We start from the raw sequence: 18,975 nt of genomic DNA, 5'->3' as shown, positions 1-18,975 counted from the left end.
CACCACATAACAAACCTGACATCATACTCACCAATAAAAAGAAGAAATTAACACAACTAATCGAAATATCCACACCCAATACAACAAATATACAAAAGAAAACATGAGAAAAAATTGAAAAATACATCCAACTGGCTGAGGAAGTCAAGGACATGTGGCATCAGGATAAAGTTGGCATTATACCAATTATACTATCAACTACAGGAGTCATACCACACAATATCCACCAGTACATCAATGCAATACAGCTACATCCAAACTTATATATACAACTACAGAAATCCGTAATTATTGATACATGTTCAATCACCCAAAAGTTCCTAAATGCAATATAACATATACCGTACAGTTAAAAGGAAGTCATGCTTGATCAAGGTCCACGTCACTTTCCATTTTTGACCAGACATAATGTCTGAGAAAAGAAAGAAAGAATAATAATAATAATAATATATGTTAAAATTTAAATGCAATAACTGTAGATAGGCAGTAAGATATAATGCAATACCATTAAGTTAGTTAAAAATAAATTATTCTCCATTGTCATGAGCCCAACCTTTTTTAACAGCATGAACAGCGTAGATACATGTTTCGTTGATCCAAAGAATGTCATCAAAATTAATGTATTTTACTTTATGCGAAATTCTGCATCACTATGCAGCTACATCTGCTCATTGTATTAAGATTTTATGGCCCGGAAAATTTCTGTCTTTAAATCCGAGACCCTGTAGAACCAGTTGCAATGATGATATGCTGCCTTCAAAAAGTTCGGGCTCACACAATGTCATACAAAACATATCTAATGTGGACCTATATCTGTGACAATGACAAAATGTATAGGTGATGCCAAGTCACATCTCGTGCAAAAGGATCCAGTTTCTGAATACTTTTCTTCTATGTGATGCTAAATGGGTCAATCCAAATGAAGTGGTCCAATAAAAATTAAGTATATTGCTTGGCCATTTTTAAATATTTTATTTTTTTATATGTGGTTACCCTATAATTGAGAAGTTCAAAACAGTTAAAAAAAAATTCCTTTCACCTTTACTGAAAGGTGGACATTTTCGTTTGTAAGTGCGTGACTATGTTTCAGTTTAGAGACGTTAGCAAAAATATGAATATCTCTGCACTGGGTTAAGTTACTACATTGCAATTGACATGATTGTTTTTAGAAAAGTGTCCTCTACAACATTGTCTATTACACAAAATACCCTAAATTAAAAAATAACCAGTCAAAATGACCTCCAAAGTTTGGTATCCAAATTTTCAAAAATCCACTTTTTAGGCCCAAAAACAACAAACAAGGATTGATTTATGAGAGTCTATTTTTTTCCTATAGTTAGATATACACTACTGGCCTCATATTGAGCAAGAACACTGTTTCCTTAATTTTTTTATGAATTTTGGAAATTTGAAAATTTTCGTTTTTTGTATAGTTTGGGGTTAGTTATCTCAGGTGAGACTGAATATAAAAATATAATTTTTGTACAGTTTGTACACCTATATGATAGCAATGTACTGTAAAAATTTCAACACTGATATCTAACTGTGAACAAAGATATGAATTTTTGAAAATGAGGAGATAATTCACATTATTCTACAATTGATCTTATGGCTGTTGCCTATTCATGTGTGATACTGAAGGGATATAATCGATTATTATTGAAGTAAGGTACTGAAACATCAATTAAATTAACATTTACATTATTCTGACATACTCAAAATAAATATTTTTAATTGACATCTTTCGAGATGCGACTGTTCCTGAACGTGGTGGTGAATGTTAAGAACACTTCTTTCTTCAGACAGCTTCTGAGATACGGAATAAGACCTCCCAAGACCAAAATTTGTCACTCTGTCACTAGTAGATTTCTTGAATGATGTTCTTGGGCCAGCAGGGTGGTAAAATGCACAAAAACATCTTTGTTTTCCATACTTATTCTTTCAACCTCTGCAAGCCACCACTGTCCATCATACACACATGCCACTATGTCATTCAATGTTAAAGACAGAGATGTAATTTTACTGACACAATGGTCCTCATAAATTTCGGTTTCTGATGTTACATAGCATCAAACTAAGTTTTCTGCAATGCCAAGGAATTTTTGGAAATGCCTTGTTCCTTGTATTGCTATACAGTTTTCAAATCTGGTTCGAAGTATTGTTTTCATATGGAGAACCACTTTTTCTTAATCAGAAAATAGGTAACGCCTTTAATATTATCCTTGCAAAAGACATACATGTCCTGTACTGTGAGAATTTGGTCTGTGGTTGGTCTTTGTAGGCTGGTTTTACTTACTTGATGTTTCGTTGTACCCCCTACTCCATCACATGCATTTTTACCATGGCAACATGCAAAAAAGTGCCATTCAGCCTCCAACCCAAAAGGGAAAGTCTAATTTGTGGTTGCACAGATTTGAAAAATTCTTTTTGTTCTTATACTGCCTACTACTTCCATCTGAAAAGTATATCAGCTTCTCAACCTTGGGAATATTTTCTTTTATGTAATTTATTATATACTTTTGAAACACATGTACAGCCAAAGTGTTGTGCTACAAGTAGTTGCTTAGAATGCAAACTGACGAACTGGAAACTTCGTCTTTCTCATTTTTAAAGTAGAGTATTAATGGATGCACTGTTGCCTGGTCATTGTTCCAGTGGTACCCTTGTATTGCATCCTGAATCACAAATGTAAAATTTTCTGCAAAATCAGCTAGCATTATGCATTCAGTTTCATGAAGTTCTGCTTTTTTGTCCTTCAAAAACTTACTTTGGATTTTAGAAACATAGTGATGACTTTTGAGTTTTTGTAAGTTATCAATTAAAGATTCCAAGTACTCTTCCCGAGATTTAACCACTGTTATCATTTCTGCCCTGTCAGTTGTGACCCACTGTTTGAAGGTAATACTGTCTGTCATTTCCTCATCATATTCGTGAAACAATTCAATAACAGTTTCCTTACCAGGGCATTTATTACACAAACTCATCATGCAATCCTAACTGTTAGTGTCAAGAGACCGTTAAATCTAGTAACTCCTTGTAGTTAAGGTCACTGAGTTTTGCACCCGCAATCATCAGTTTGACATTTTCATGATATAAACAAACACATACGGAGTGTGTCCCCGAGGATCCAGCCAAAATACACCACTTATGGTGGAGGTCACAAAATTTTGACCTTCCAATTTTGCTTTCAGGATGAGAAAGCTACATAAATTTGACAGCACTAGTCATTTCTGCTTTGTTACTTTAACTCCATTTATAACAACTCTTTTGCTATCTTTACAATCTGGGCACATTCTACAGTTTTCATCATCTTCAAAAAACTGCTGGATCTTTTTAACTATTTCTTCACTTATACCTACTCCCTTCTTCTTTCCTAAAACTGGAAGAATGCCTTGCTCTTTCACTTATTTTTGGGATAGTTTAACCAAACAACCAGAAATGTAGAATTCATGAACTATTTTTTCTCTTGACCATGAGTCAGGGAGCAAACTTAAAATTTTACTTTTTCCTCTTTAGATGTCACGGAACATTTAATTTTTAATTTCTCTATTAAGCTCAAATATTCAGTGTCATGATGCTGGTGGTAGGTTTTCTTCCTCTTCAAAAATAATGTTGGTGTCTGTATTATTAAGGCATGATTCCCAGTCTTTTCTAATTTTGTTTGAAATTTGCTGTACCTTATTTTCAATAGCTGCTTTTCTTTTTCTGCTACTCAATTTTAATAATTTTGAAGCAGGAGATACGTCTAAGTTAGAACAAGCAAACTCCAATATGCTAACAGCTTCCTCATTAGGAATATAAATGTCATTAACAAGGTTACATGATTCTGGTTCTGGAATCACAACAAATATTTTTGAGTAACAATTTGGGCACAGGGAATTTCCAGGAACCACACTACATTTCACTGGGGAAGCTGTTTCACTTTCACATTAACAAAGACAAATGTTTAAGTTTAATTTCCCTCGAAGCTTTAGTCATAGGCTTTTTATGAACTTTAAGTGGATCACAGCACTTACTTCCAATAATGTGGTTGTACTTCAGAATATATTTCTTCTCATGATACTCACACACTGATGTTAGAGAAGAACTTATTCGAAATTTAAACAAAGTTTGTCTAACTTCATCAAAGTCATTGACATTTTTCAAGTTTTTTGAAACTGAACTGTAAACTGTTTTGTGACACACTTCACTGTCCAACAGAGCACTTTTCATCCATGTTATTGCATTCCAGTTAATCTCTCAAGATTAATTACAAATTACACACAGAACAAAGCACATAGCACATTCTACACTTTCGAAGAAATATGTACATCCACTCTAACAGAGGTTTCAACAGACTGACTACAACAATGCCACATCCAGCAATAGTGTACTCACTTCTACAATGCCACACTCAGCAATTACATACTTCTTTATTGACAATAAACCTAAATGTAAATGGGCATTTTTATTCCCATAGAACAAAAGCGAAAGCTCCTATTGTTTAATATTGCATTATTAAAAAATAAATAAACTAAATGTATATTAGGTAATAGTGTTAAGCAAATTTATGTCTCAATTAAATTTTATTACAATGAAACAATAAATCACTTAAATAGGCAACAGCCATAAGATCAGTTGAGGAGTAATGTGAATTATCTCCTCATTTTCAAAAATTCATATCTTTGTTCACAGTCAGATATCAATGTTAAAATTTTTACGGTAAGTTGCTATCATATAGGTGTACAAACTGCAAAAATCATATTTTTATATTCAGTCCCACCTGAGATAAATAACCCCAAACTTAAATGGAAATTTTCAAATTTCAAAAATTCATAAAAAATTAAGGAAACATTTGTAAGTGTTCTTGCTCTATATGAGGCTAGCAATGTATAATGTCTAACTAAAGGAAAAAATAGACTCTCATAAACCACTCTTTGTTTGTTATTTTTGGGCCTAAAAAGTGAATTTTTGAAAATTTGGATACCAAACTTTGGAGGTCATTTTGACTGGTTATTTTTGAATTTAGGGTATTTTGGGTCAAGCTGCTGGAAAACCATTCTGGAGTGTAATTAGCAGTCTTCGAAAGGGAGGTAAGAAGGAAATGACAGGTATTATGGACAGGTCAGGAAAACTGCTGGTGAATCCTGTTGATGCCTTGGGCAGATGGAGGGAATATTTTGAAGAGTTGCTCAATGTAGGTGAAAATACGATCAGTAATGTTTCAGATTTCGATGTACAATGGGATAGGGATGATGATGGAAATAGGATCACATTTGAGGAAGTGGAGAAAATGGCCAATAGATTGCAGTGCAATAAAGCAGCTGGGGTGGATGAAATTAAGTCTGAACTCATCAAATACAGTGGAATGTCAGGTCTTAAATGGCTACAGAGGATAATTGAAATGGCGTGGGAGTCGGGACAGGTTACATCAGACTGGACGAAAGCAGTAATCACACCAATATTTAAACATGGAAACAGAAAAGATTGTAACAACTACAGAGGTATCTCTTTAATAAGTGTTGTGGGTAAAATCTTCTCAGGTATTGTTGAAAGGAAAGTGCGAGCATTAGTTGAGGACAAATTGGATGAAAATCAGTGTGGGTTTAGGCCTCTTAGAAGTTGTCAGGACCAGATCTTTGGCTTACGGCAAATAATGGAGAAGTGTTATTAGTGGAACAGGGAATTGTATCTATGCTTTATAGATCTAGAAAAGGCATATGACCAGGTTCCTAGAAGGAAGTTATTGTCTGTTTTACAAGATTATGGAATAGGAGGCAAACTTTTGCAAGCAATTAAAGGTCTTTACATAGATAGTCAGGCAGCAGTTAGAGTTGACGGTAAATTGATTTCATGGTTCAGAGTAGTTTCAGGCGTAAGACAAGGCTGCAACCTGTCTCCACTGTTGTTCATATTATTTAAGGATCATATGTTGAAAACAATAAACTGGCTGGGAGAGATTAAGATATGTGAACACAAAATAAGCAGTCTCGCATATGCAGATGACTTAGTTGTGATGGCAGATTCGATTGAAAGTTTGCAAAGTAATATTTCAGAGCTAGATCAGAAATTTAAGGACTATGGTATGAAGATTAACATCTCCAAAACGAAAGTAATGGCAATGGGAAAGAGATATAAATGGATTGAGTGCAAAATGGGAGGAACAAAGTTAGAACAGGTGGACGGTTTCAAGTCCTTAGGATGTGTATTCTCACAGGATGGCAACATAGTGAAAGAACTGGAAGCGAGGTGTAGCAAAGCTAATGCAGTGAGCACTCAGCTACGATCTACTCTCTTCTGCAAGAAGGAAGTCAGTACCAAGACTAAGTTATCTGTGCACCGTTCAATCTTTTGACCAACTTTGTTGTATGGGAGCGATAGCTGGGTGGATTCAGGTTACCTTATCAATAAGGTCGAGGTTACGGATATGAAAGTAGCTAGGTTGATTGCAGGTACTAGTAGATGGGAACAATGGCAGGAGGGTGTCCACAATGAGGAAATCAAAGAAAAACTGGGAATGAACTCTATAGATGTAGCAGTCAGGGCGAACAGGCTTAGATAGTGGGGTCATGTTACACGCATGGGAGAAGCAAGGTTACCCAAGAGACTCATGGGTTCAGCAGTAGAGGGTAGGAGGAGTCGGGGTAGACCAAGGAGAAGATACCTGGATTCGGTTCAGAATGATTTTGAAGTAATAGGCATCAATGTTAGCACTGAATAGGGGATCATGGAGGAATTTTATAAGGGGGACTATGCTCCAGACTGAACGCTGAAAGGCATAATCAGTCTTAAATGATGATGACGACGATGATGATGATGATGATGTGTAACAGACAGTGTTGTAGAGGACGCTTTTCTAAAAACAATCATGTCAGTTGCAATGTAGTAACTTAACCCAGTGCAGAGATATTCAAATTTTCGCCAGTGTCTCCAGACTGAAAAATCATAGCATGCCCTCAAATAAAAATGGCCATCATCCAGTAATGGTGCAAGATAAATTATTAAAAAAAAAAACTGTTTTGAACTTCTCAAATATAGGGCAATTAACTATCACTGGATCACTTCATACTGATTGACCAGAATTGTTTCTTGTGCAGAAGGATCCAGATTTGTTCAATGTTTCTGAATACTTTTCTTCTTGCCCAGTGTATGAAGACAACTGAATCCCGTTTGATTTCCTTCCTTCCTGCATTTTTCTTTACCAATACAAAGTACAGTTATTTTACCAACTTTAACCATGAGAGTGCTTTGGGAACTATTTTGGAAACTGGTTAACAATGGTCTCCCATTTTGCACCTTCCTCTTAAAATATTCCCACAGATTGCACGTGAGTTGTCATGATTGTCCTTTAAACACAATTCCTTTTCCTGCTTTCTTTCTTGACGTGTTTGGATCCTGAATCCTGGATCTGCCCTCTTTGTTTCACATTTCATCAGACATGATAACCACACCAAAAACAACATACATACATACAATGATGGCAATGGGATGCACTAGTTTCATACACACTAGACAAACAATGAAAGTGAAAATACCATTTGATATGGCAGTTTGGCCATGGGAACAGTTTGGGCATGATGCAGAGCAAACAATGCCACATTCTCAATGTTTTATTTCTGTAGAGCAGGCAACTCCAGTTACCCACATCTCACTATTATGTCAATCACCAGGTTATTTTGACAAAAGTGCACCATACAGGTGCGAAAAATTTGTTCTGTAATCTTGCTGTGGGCAAATGTTGAAGTGTATTGACTTTTAGCCGAGATAAGTAATGGCAATCTAATAGCAGATATAGTGTGTCTAGGATGCAGTAAGTGCTGCTGGGGACAGAAAAATCAATAGAAGTCAGATGACTTTGGGCTGGTATTGACTAATTTTAGTTGCTGCCAAACATAGCTATGAAACAATACTATGAGCAGGAACATTGTGTTACCCAGTGTTGAATTGTATTTTATTTCTTTGATACATAATTTGCAGAAATAAATACTGTATCGTTACTAAATGCTCAAAATAATGGTAACTGTAGCACTAGTCTTTTTTTTAATTTAAACTGCAGTGGAGTGCATGCTGATTTGAAATTTCCTGTCAGATCACAACCATATGCCAAAGCATGAATTCACTCCAGAAAAATCCCACTAGGCTGTAGCGAAGCCACTTTTCTATGATATTGTTTCTTCTGGGAAGTTCAGGAAGTAGGGAAGAGGTACTGGCAGAAGTAAACCTGTGCAGGCAGGTTGTGAGTCGTGCCTTGGTAGTTAAGTTGACAGAGCACTTACTCGTGAAAGGCAAAGGTTCTGGGTTTGAGTCCTCCCTCTAATAAGACAAAATGAAACTGTTGTTACCTCTGTGTGACAATGTTTTCTATTTCCAGATGTCCCCAGTACAAGCATTAAGTTACAATGGACAAACTGTACATTTTGCAGTCTACCCATCACACACACACACACACACACACACACACACACACACACACACACACACACTGTAGTTGCCTGAGACTACAGTAAGTGTGTGTGTGTGTGTGTGTGTGTGTGTGTGTGTGTTCTATTGTTGATGAAGGCCTTTCTGGCCGAAAGCTTTATTTGTGATAGTCTTTTTGTTGTGCCTATTTATGACTCACCCTCTCCACCATATGGTGAGTAGCAACTTTCGTTTCATAATACTGTTACATTACATCCTGGATTTTCCACTGTTTTATTATAACCTAACACAAAATACTTTCATTTGGACACACTTTCAACATATTATGCCAAGAAACTACACAGCTTAAGAGAGACAAGACTAATGTCCTTCAAATAGAAGCAGAAGCAAAGTTCATTTTCAAATGCAAAAAATATATTAATTTTGGATGGAAAGCCTTTAAAGAGTATGCTGAGCAATGTCAAATTTTCCAGACTAGTATCTGACTGACAGGTGGCAGAAATAGATATCATCAGTAACTTAATGCATTAAACCTCATGTCAACACAATGATAGCATGATTGAAAAAATTGACTTCAGCCCAATTTGCAGTTATGGTTGTGTCAACTGCAGATCACTGTCTCTCCTCTGGAGCAAATAAGAAGCATCTTTCTTCTCCTCTTCATACTTGCTATCTTATAGAGTAATATTGGAAGGAAAGCAAGCAAGGCCATTAGCGGTGGACAGGCGTGTAGATGTGAGGAGTGGGAAGGTACGAGATAAGGGCAAGTATTCATTGTAATGACTACAAAATTAAATTTGCCAACCGAATACTTACAATGACTGTTAGATGGCAAAGTTTGGGAGCAGCGAGAAGTGTAACAATTTCTATAAGTTGCCAACAGTAAGTTGGGCTTCGGCTCCCAACCTGTTATCAGCACATTTCGGTACACTCCCTGTCGACTGTCTTACCTTTATGATTGGTGCCAACGTCAGTGACCTAACCGAGTAGCACTGTAAAAGCGTGACAAACCTGTGTTGTGTCAATGTAACAAGTGTGTTTAAATGTGAACAGTATTCAATCATATAAACTTATACTTCCACGTGTAATTTATAGACCATAGCTGATAATTATCTATGCCGCATGCTTGCCTAAAGCTGCATCATTTTATCATTCTATAGCAGCCAGACAACATTACCCCTCTTATGTCTACACAAAGTGGCAACAAAGCTTTCCTTCCTGCTTCCTCGGTACCTCATACTCTATGCGGGCCAAGGTTAATTAGCATCAAGAATTTATATCGACTTCTATTGGTATCTATAGAGAGGAAATATTACATCTGAGACCACTAAAACTTTAAATAAAAGAAACACGACTTAAAGAGCATTATTATTACCAAAATATTGAAGGCTTTCAATGCTTTATACTTTTGAGTGTATCAGAGTTTCACTCAAAATGACGTAACAGTGATGGGGAGCATGTTGAATTCGTTCAGTTTTCACACTGGAAGTTCTCATTGTAAACTATTACCAAAATGGAAAACCCATGCGCATGACCAAATTAGAACTATGAAACAGTGACATATTAATAAATGGCACAATCTGTGATATGGCAGGGCCACAATTTCATCTTCCAGCTAGTGTCGCAAGTACACCCATGATACAGTTCTCAAAACCTAAGTTCTATTGATCAGAAAAACTGTTAGAAGTGTTACCCAAGCAAAACTTCACATTATCCAGCAACAGCTTAAACACCTTGCACTCACTAGATGAGCTGATAGCATCACAAAAAGGGCCAGTAACTGTCACACAAAAAATGTTCATCATATTCAGAACTATAGGGATAAAAAACGACATAACATCACGACCATTAGCATTTCCATTACCGTGGCTGCCATGGCTCTACTAACTATTTGAATTGCCAAGCCATCAAATACCTGTCACATGGCTAAATAGTGGCAATAAAGATTTGAAAAAAGTGTAATATAGAGCGAGATTTTAGAGAGTTAATAAAACATCAAGAGCCTTTGTGAATAAGCTTTCTGAAAATTTAAATACCAGGAAGTTGTACAGTATGTAATTACCTATGCAACACACATTTCATGACACTGTTTCCGAGACAAACTAAAAAAAGTCTGGCGAAATTTTTTAAAGAAGAGGGAACGTTAAACAGTAGAAATGTATTATGGAGCAATGTAAAAATTTCTCCAAGTCTTCTCCAGGTGGCACAAAGTAAGGGCAAGCCAGGCCAAAGCCACGTGTCACAGCCAAAGTAAGAAACAGGCAGAAAACAGACACTGTGGAAAGCAGAACAAACCTGGAAATGATTGCTTTACCTTGCACAAGTGAGAAACTTCAATCGTAAAGTCAGCAACATGACCTCAGTGTGTCAACAGATACATCCAAAAGAAGGTACGTTTTCTTTCTTTTGTGTGCGTGCATAGTGACAACTCACTGCTTCTGATTTTCGGTGAGTATTCTCCATTAATCATAAAGTATTACTGTATATTCTATTTAGACACAGGCACACACCATTCTGGAGACAGTCGCACACACCATTCTGGAGACAGTCGCACACACCATTCTGGAGACAGTCCAACTGTTTGTGCCTTTATTGTGATTATATAATGACCTCATTTTCAGTGCCTAGCATTGGCTTTAACTAGTGACCTTGCCATCAAATTCAGTAAATGATTCCTGTTTCTATGAGACAATATTTTGCTTGACTGTTCAAATTAAACTTCAAATGTGTCTCAGTCATTGCTTTAAATAAATCTCTCAATAAACATTTAATAATATTGTACTTCAACCATTTTTAATATTTATAAATAAAATAAACAAACATGATGAACAAGAAAGAATACTACAGACCTAGATGTGTAATTGCTGTATGGTTGTGTAGAACTGGCCCTGAACCGGAGAGCTATGGCTGTTGCAGCACCAAGCAAGTGCCCTGCTAAACAGCTCGGAATATCTGCCAGGTCGACTTCTCCGTGGCTGAGACGATCTCTCAATCTGGGACCTGTTGGTAGGGACAGTAAATCTCTAAGTAACTGCAGAAGACCTTCCCCAAGTAAAGACAGCATGCTGGTATCAGATGTATCTAGGAGATCATCCAGAGTAAGATATCGTGTTGCTGATTCAGCAGTGAGCAAGCGAGATGGGCAGTTGTGAGCAACACAGTAAGCCACGCGTGCCAAGTGCTCAAGCTGTGGCAGGGCCACTAGGCAACACCGGCCCCAACTGCAACAGAGATATTCAGGTACCAGAGAACTGCAAAATTATGAAACCAGTTCGCATTTATATAATACCTTTATTATGTTATTGAAAATGGATCAGCTCTTTACTGGTCAATGAATGTAACTCAACTCATTTCTGTAGTTGCATATAAAAAATATTTTGGATTTCTGATCTATCTTAGGAAATTGAATAGGCTTCAAAACTGATATGGAATTTTAAGATGAGACTTATTTTAGTTTCTATAAATTAGAATACACACACACACACACACACACACACACACGGCACAAACTCTCTGACACACACACACACACACACACACACACACACACACACACACGGCTGCATGCATGTGCACTACCCCCCCCCCCCCCCCTCTCTCTCCCATTGGTGAGTTCTTATATATGGCCCAAATGAAGACGACTGGATGTTTGGCAAAATTCATAAACAGAAAATTAAAAATACCCTGGAGTCTTTTCAATGAACTAGGAAATATGGGAAGAAAGGGAACAAGTGAATGTATCAGAGAATAAACTAGGATTGAAAACATAATTATCAACACATAATGAAAATGAACAGAACATTAGGTCAGTTGAATGGCTGTTAGACAGACCAAAGAAGTTTTTTGCTGGATTCCAAGAGAGAGCACCAAGCCAACCATTCCATGGAATGCTGGTAGGTGATATTAGGAAACTTGTAGGAGCAGCATGAATTTGTATCACTGAAGACCATAATGCTTGGAAAAAATTTAGAAGAGACTATTAGCAGTGGATGTCACTGATGATAATACATTCAATTTAGTTCTCTCTCGTTTTATTTCAAAGCTAAAACACTTCCAGTGAATTAAGTTCCTAAAATAAAAAAAAAAAAATACCAAAAAGCCTTGCACCATTTTCTACCAAGCCCATATATGTATAATATAGGGTGGGCAAAATTTTTGGTGGAAATTTTGAGCATCTAAAAAGCACATGAGAATCATAAGAAAGGAAACATATTTGATCATCACTCTGAAAGCAGAGCATTTCATGATAAATAACATTTATTTCAACATACAGAAGTATATAGCAATTAGAAGCTGAAAGTCTATTTACTCACCTACCCCTATGATAGTGCTGTAAAGCAGATGTCCAAAAATCAATGTGTCGTGATGGAATAAGTGGAGATTCTGTAAGAACAGGCAGGACCGCGTGTGGTACGAGGTCACCAGGAGGTGGCTCCATGTGTTTGGCGAGCTCAGATAGATCGCTGGCCTGAGGCCTGCAGGGAATTGAAGCAAGCTCAGCAGACAGCAGCTGCCCTATACTGGCAACTGCAATGAAGAGTGCTGTAGCCAGTGATGGGGGTATCTCAGCTGGATGAAGAAACCCATGCCATACCAGGTTACGCACATTAAAAGACAGTGGAGTGCCTACCAGTAACTGTAGGAATATTGTCTGAAAAATAAGTGAACACTTAAGTGATCATGTTACATTACACAGATCAGAAATGTGCACAAAATACTGTTTAAAAGTTTAGACCCAGAAGTAGGAAAATAATGTTGACTGGTATATAACTCATTCTACGACAAAGATATAATAATGTAAAACTACACAGAAATGACTATTACATGGCTTGGGTACAAACCTTTACATTACTTTCTGGTATTTCTAAAATTTCAGAAGATAATGCATGGTCATAGAAAAATCTTAATTTACATTTTAACTACATACATAATGTTTAGAATTATCTGCAACAATTTAGGTGCCATATTTTATGCTGGTTAAATATGAGGGTTGGAACTTAAATAGTGGCAACTACTTATTCACAACCGATACAAAAGAGCTACACGTTTGCACCTGTACTGTCCTTCAAAGTAGTCACCAGCATTGTATAGACCCCATTGCCAGTGTTGTGGAAGACATAGTATACCGTTAGCAGAGCCTGTACTGTTGATGGTGCAAATGGAGCAGTCTACTGCCTGTCGAAACTCTGGAACCGTTCTGAAGCAAATGCCATGAAGTGGTTCCTTCATCTTCGGAATCAAATCAAAGTCACAAGGACTTAAGTCCGGGGAGTATGGTGGATGGTAGTCCCATCAACAGAACAGAGTAGCCACAGCTTGCGCTGTATGCGCCCGCGCATTGTCGTGCTAAATGATAGGTGGGTTGCGCAGAAAGTGTCGCCGCTTCTTTCACAAAGCTGGTCGCAGGTGATGCTCCAAAAACGAACAGTAATACTGTGCACTGACTGCCTGCTGTGGAGGTATGTAATGCATTAGGATAACACCATCACAGTCATACACGAGAATCACCATAACTTTAGACCGCTCCATTCGCACCATCAACAGAACAGGCTCTGCTAATGGTATACTACGCCTTCCACATTGCTGGGTTCTACAGAACACTGGGGATTTCTCTGAAGGACAGTAACAGGTGCAAACATGTAACTCTTTTGTATCAGTTGTGAATAAACAGTTGCCACTATTTAAGTTGCAACCCTCGTATAAGTGTGCATGTTTTGATCATTACTGTATAAACAATGTGGTAGTGTCAAATCCTTGATATAATATAAATAACTGATGAGTAAAGACAATGCTCACTATAAGGACCTGAACTTACGGACCAGAACATTGTAACTCAGATTAAGAAACACAAGCTTAGTGCACACATTTGTTGATACTTATTTAAGGTGAATGACTGTCTAGGAGAGACCATATGGTTTGAAAATGGAACTGGTAAGAGTAAATGAGGGACAAGGGTTAAGAGAGAAAAGGAAAGCTGTAGAAATAATAATGATGATTTTGATTTTAGGGAAATGAATGGCACGGATGTCAGTGTCCTTTCCAAATATGAATAAATACATGTCGTCGATGGAGAAACAATACCGTGTAACTTATAGATTATCGATTTCGCATTTTTCAGTCAGTTCATATCCTTGACTCTCAGTGCTTCTACTCTTACTGCCAGAATGCTGATTGTTTAAATTACATACATATGAAATGAACTAAAACAATATCGCGTATATGGCAGAGCAAAAAAATAAATGAAAATACAGCATAAGTGCAAAAGAATGAAATACTGCATAACTAGATTGTTTTGGATTTAGTAAACAATACGTGTAAATTGCTTACTATGTATCTTCTGGTGTTCGAAAGTGGTTTCTTGGTTCTACCTTCAGTTTAGTTCATGAAAACTGACAGCATTCTACAAGATGCTCTCTTTACTGAGGAAGAAATTGTTTCTTGTTGAACTAACGATATGAAAGTGGAGAATCCTTCTTGAGAGAGACTGACAGTGATAAGAAAATTGTTTTGTTATTTACCTCGCATTAACAGCAGTATGCTACAACTCTAAAATTTAGTAGTACCACAGTTGCTTTATTGTAATGCCACACTTCACTTATTGTGCACTTTAGTCCTTTCTGCTAAAGACGTTTTGAATACTCACATGATTATAGGTTCTCATATAAATCCAGAATGAACAACAGGTAAGTACAGTAGTAACAGTGAAGTTACTGGTACAGAAGAAGAATTAATTTCGAATATGGGGTTCTCAGTAACTTTTCCTGAGCCATTTATGAGACAGGTAATTTTTATTGTGACTATTAGTGTTTTAATGGTACCGTAATTGTTGTTATCATAAGGACATGAATTTGAAATTCAACCTTGGTCTTTTTAACCCTTAACCGGAATCGTGGGTGATTTTTGGACCTGCCGACAACAATAAAACCATCTAACAATGGAAAGGCGCGGAGTTTCAGTTTCGCGTGCCATTGTAATCTCAATACATTGTAAGGTGCACCAGGGACCCATTGTAATCTCAATACATTGTAAGGTGCACCAGGGACCAGGAGCTCGCTCCTTGAAATTTACTGGATGTGGAGGTAAGCGCCATCCCTGGGTCCAATTTGACCTGCGATTCCAGATATGGGATTTTTTTTAGTCTGTGTATACTGACTTATTTTGTGGTGTTTCAGGCACTTTATTGCCACAATGCAGCAGGGTCTCATTGAAAAAGAAATCTGTGAAAATTATTCAGACACAGAATCTTTAAGTGATTTTCAGTCTTGTGACGAAGAGAACATAAGTGATGATGACATAAGTGACAATGAAAATACACAATAAGAAAGTTCAAACAATGGAAAATCCAGGATGGAATGTAACAGTACCAGAGAAGAAAAGTTGCTACTCACCATATAGTGGAGATGCTGAGTCGCGATAGGCACAACAAAAAGATTCACACAATTATAGCCCCCTCCCTGTTCCCATTCCAGCACTACACAGCAGTCATTTCACCGCCACACCCAGTCTTTTAATTTCTTCTTTTTATTTCTCTCCTTTCTGCTACTTACGCCCTCCCCACCTTCTCTCCTGCCCTCCATCTAAACTGCAACACTTCACTGTCTGCCACTCCCACCATACTATCCCTCCCCCTCCTCGTCCCAGCCTCCTCCTTACCCCCACCCAGTAGCCACTCCCATCATGCATTGGTGCTGCTGCTCACAATGTGGGTTCAGCTCTCTGAGACTGCAGACATGTATGCTAGCTGCGTTTGCGCGCGTGCGTGTGCGTGTGCGTGTGCGTGTGTGTGTGTGTGTGTGTGTGTGTGTGTGTGTGTTCTGCTGACAAAGGCTTTAATGGCCGGAAGCTATAATTGTGTGAATCTTTTTGTTCTGCCTATCGCGACTCAGCATCTTCGCTATTTGGTAAGTAGCAACTTTCCTTCTCTGATATTGTTACATTCCATCCTGGATTTTCCATGATTTGATTTTTGCCTGATGGCTTTTCTTCGATCCTAACCCGGTGCTGTTTTCCTTTGTAACCACTTTCTTTTGCATTGCTATACTCAATGTCCATCCTTCTTTCTTTTCTGTCCTGTGTTTCTCTTGTTGCCTTACGAACCGCACTACACAGTCTACTTATGAGCCACACTGTATCAACCGTCTCGGTCACGCGCAACAGACAGCCTCAAGACCACACAGATTGTTGGTGCAGCATCTTATGTCCCACATTACTCCCGCCTATATAATTAAGCCTATACCTTCAAACTGATCATGCTCCCCGTGTAAGTTCCTGTATTTTTGTGTGTTATCTCCTGCACTTTTCTGGTGCCACACGATCTTAACTCTCTAACTACGAACCCTTCCCCACCCCTCACACTTTCTCCATTCTATTCCTGTTCGCACCCATTAAATCCACCTCATACAGTCACATCTGCTGTCCCCCTTCTTATCCGCCCTCATACCTACTACCCAAAGTATTATACATAATAACGAGTTATTCTCTACCTTGGCCCTTGTGACTTCTTGCCAATTTTAGTGATTTTTTGCCTTCCACTATCGTCGTCTTCCTCAGATTTATTTATTTTTTCCCCCTTGTGCATCCATTTCGTACTTTTCGTACTTTTCTTGCGTATTTGGGTGTATTTTTACGTAATTTTTTGGACGTAATTCTACTTTCTTAGGTAATTTTTCGCATTTTTTGCACCACCATCAATTCTTGCTCCTTCCATCTGCGTCAATACAGAAAAGCTTCCTTATCCCTAGCCAGATCCCAGTCCCACATACTGTTCCTGGGTTGTTGCTTGGCTCATGAAATCCCCCCTAATGGCCTTATCATCAAATTACCCATCTCTGCTTGCCACCCCTCCTTCCACAATGACCTCCATCTGTTCAGATTCCGCCAATCCTTAGCCCTCACCAACATTGTCCTACAAATCCATATCAACCAAGCCCAATCCTCTCCATCCGCTAAATTCTCCTGTTATGTAATCCCATATTCCTGGAACCCATAACACACATTGAAACTCTTGCCCTGCAAGAACTTGAGCAACATGCACAACACCACCTCAAAAAGCTCTCCATCCTGCTGACTTCCTACTCCCGCCTTGGAATACCACTGTCCACCACTTCCACAACAACCTCCAAACCTCCCCCACGGGCCCCTCATAGCTGACAAACCCTGTCTCGCAGACCTACTACACTTACCCCACCCTCCAAAGCTACCTCCCACCACCACAAAGAACCCAGAACCTAAACAGACCCGCAACACAGTTATGAACCTTTCCACCAGAAGCCTTAGTCCCACAGAAATACCAGTTCTTTCCAAAGGCCTCACCTTTTGCCCCATTCCCAAATTTAACCATGCAGGACTAGTTAAAGACCTTCTCTCCTTCTCCCAGTCCCTACAGTAGAAACATTTTTTTGCCACCAACTCGACCAATCAGACTCAACCAAAGACTTAACTCAGTTCACTCCTCCATCCAACCATGATCCACCCCCACTGCCTCCAAACCACCCCCTGTTAACTTTCCAGAATTTCTTAACCTCGAACCTTGCCTCACCATCATTCCCCAAATCCCTCAACGTGCAAACTAACCTTACATCCGCAGAAAGAGCCGCAGTCCATTATCTAAAAACTGATCCCGCCCTTATAAGCCTACCTACAGACAAAGGCTCCACCACAGTTGTTTTGAACTGCAAGGATTATGTGGCAGAAGGACTCTGTCAGCTGTCAGATACTTCCACCTACAAACCATGCCACAGTGGTCGCATTCCAGTAATCCAGCAGGATCTCCAGTGACTACTCAAATCCTTAGGCCCATCCCAGAACCTCTCCCCAGAGTCCATCTCTCTACCTACCCCTACCACTCCCTGCACTCCCACCTTCTACAAGCTTCCTAAAGTTCGTAAACCCAACCACCCAGGATGCCCCATTGTGGCCGGTTACTGTGCCCCCACAGAGAGAATCTCTGCTCTTGTAGACCAACACCTTCAACCTATTACCTGGAATCTATCCCCCTATATAAAAGATACCAACCATTTCCTTGATCGACTCTCCACAATTCCTGTCCCTTTACCACATGGTGCCCTGCTCGTCACTATTGATGCCACCTCCCTGTACACTAACATTCCTAATGCTCATAGCCATACTGCTATTGAACACTACCTTTCCAGACACCCTATGGATTCCAAACCAACAACCTCCTTCCAGTCTCCATGACCAACTATATCCTCACCCACTATTACTTCTCCTTTGAAGGAATTACCTACAAACAAAACTGCGGTACGACTATGGGCACCCGCATGGCACCATCCTATGCTAAACTATTCATGGGCTACCTAGAGGAATCCTTCCTAAAAACCCAGAATCCTAAACCCCTCGCCTGGTTCAGATTAATTGATGACATCTTTGCTATCTGGATTGAAGGTGACGACACCTTATTCACATTCCTCCAGAACCTCAACAACTTCTCCCCCATTTGCTTCACCTCATCCTACTCAACCCAACAAGCCACATTCCTAGATGTTGACATCCACCTCAGAGATGGCTACATCAGTACCTCCGTCCATATCAAACCTACTAACCACCAGCAATACC

The 18,975-nt window shown here is 38.6% G+C and overlaps 1 protein-coding gene across 3 annotated transcripts in view; it reads right to left on the bottom strand.

Annotated features, from left to right (window-relative positions):
* Positions 1 to 18,975, bottom strand: part of LOC126190629 (endoplasmic reticulum membrane-associated RNA degradation protein-like) — an 84,213-nt gene that overhangs the window by 19,574 nt on the left and 45,664 nt on the right. For all 3 annotated transcript variants that reach the window (XR_007538264.1, XR_007538266.1, XM_049931048.1), the window contains exons 4-5: positions 12,714 to 13,051; positions 11,250 to 11,621 (exon numbers count right to left, since the gene is read on the bottom strand). Coding sequence is in view for 1 of the 3 variants with exons in the window: in XM_049931048.1 (XP_049787005.1) it covers positions 11,250 to 11,621; positions 12,714 to 13,051 (710 nt within the window). In the remaining 2 variants the exon portion in view is untranslated. The remainder of the gene's footprint in view (positions 1 to 11,249; positions 11,622 to 12,713; positions 13,052 to 18,975) is intronic.

The sequence above is a fragment of the Schistocerca cancellata genome, chromosome 1, assembly GCF_023864275.1.
Source record: "Schistocerca cancellata isolate TAMUIC-IGC-003103 chromosome 1, iqSchCanc2.1, whole genome shotgun sequence".
NCBI classification, from domain to species: domain Eukaryota; kingdom Metazoa; phylum Arthropoda; class Insecta; order Orthoptera; family Acrididae; genus Schistocerca; species Schistocerca cancellata.
The sequence above is the reverse complement of the archived record's forward strand: the minus strand, read 5'-3'. Positions and strand labels throughout refer to the sequence as shown.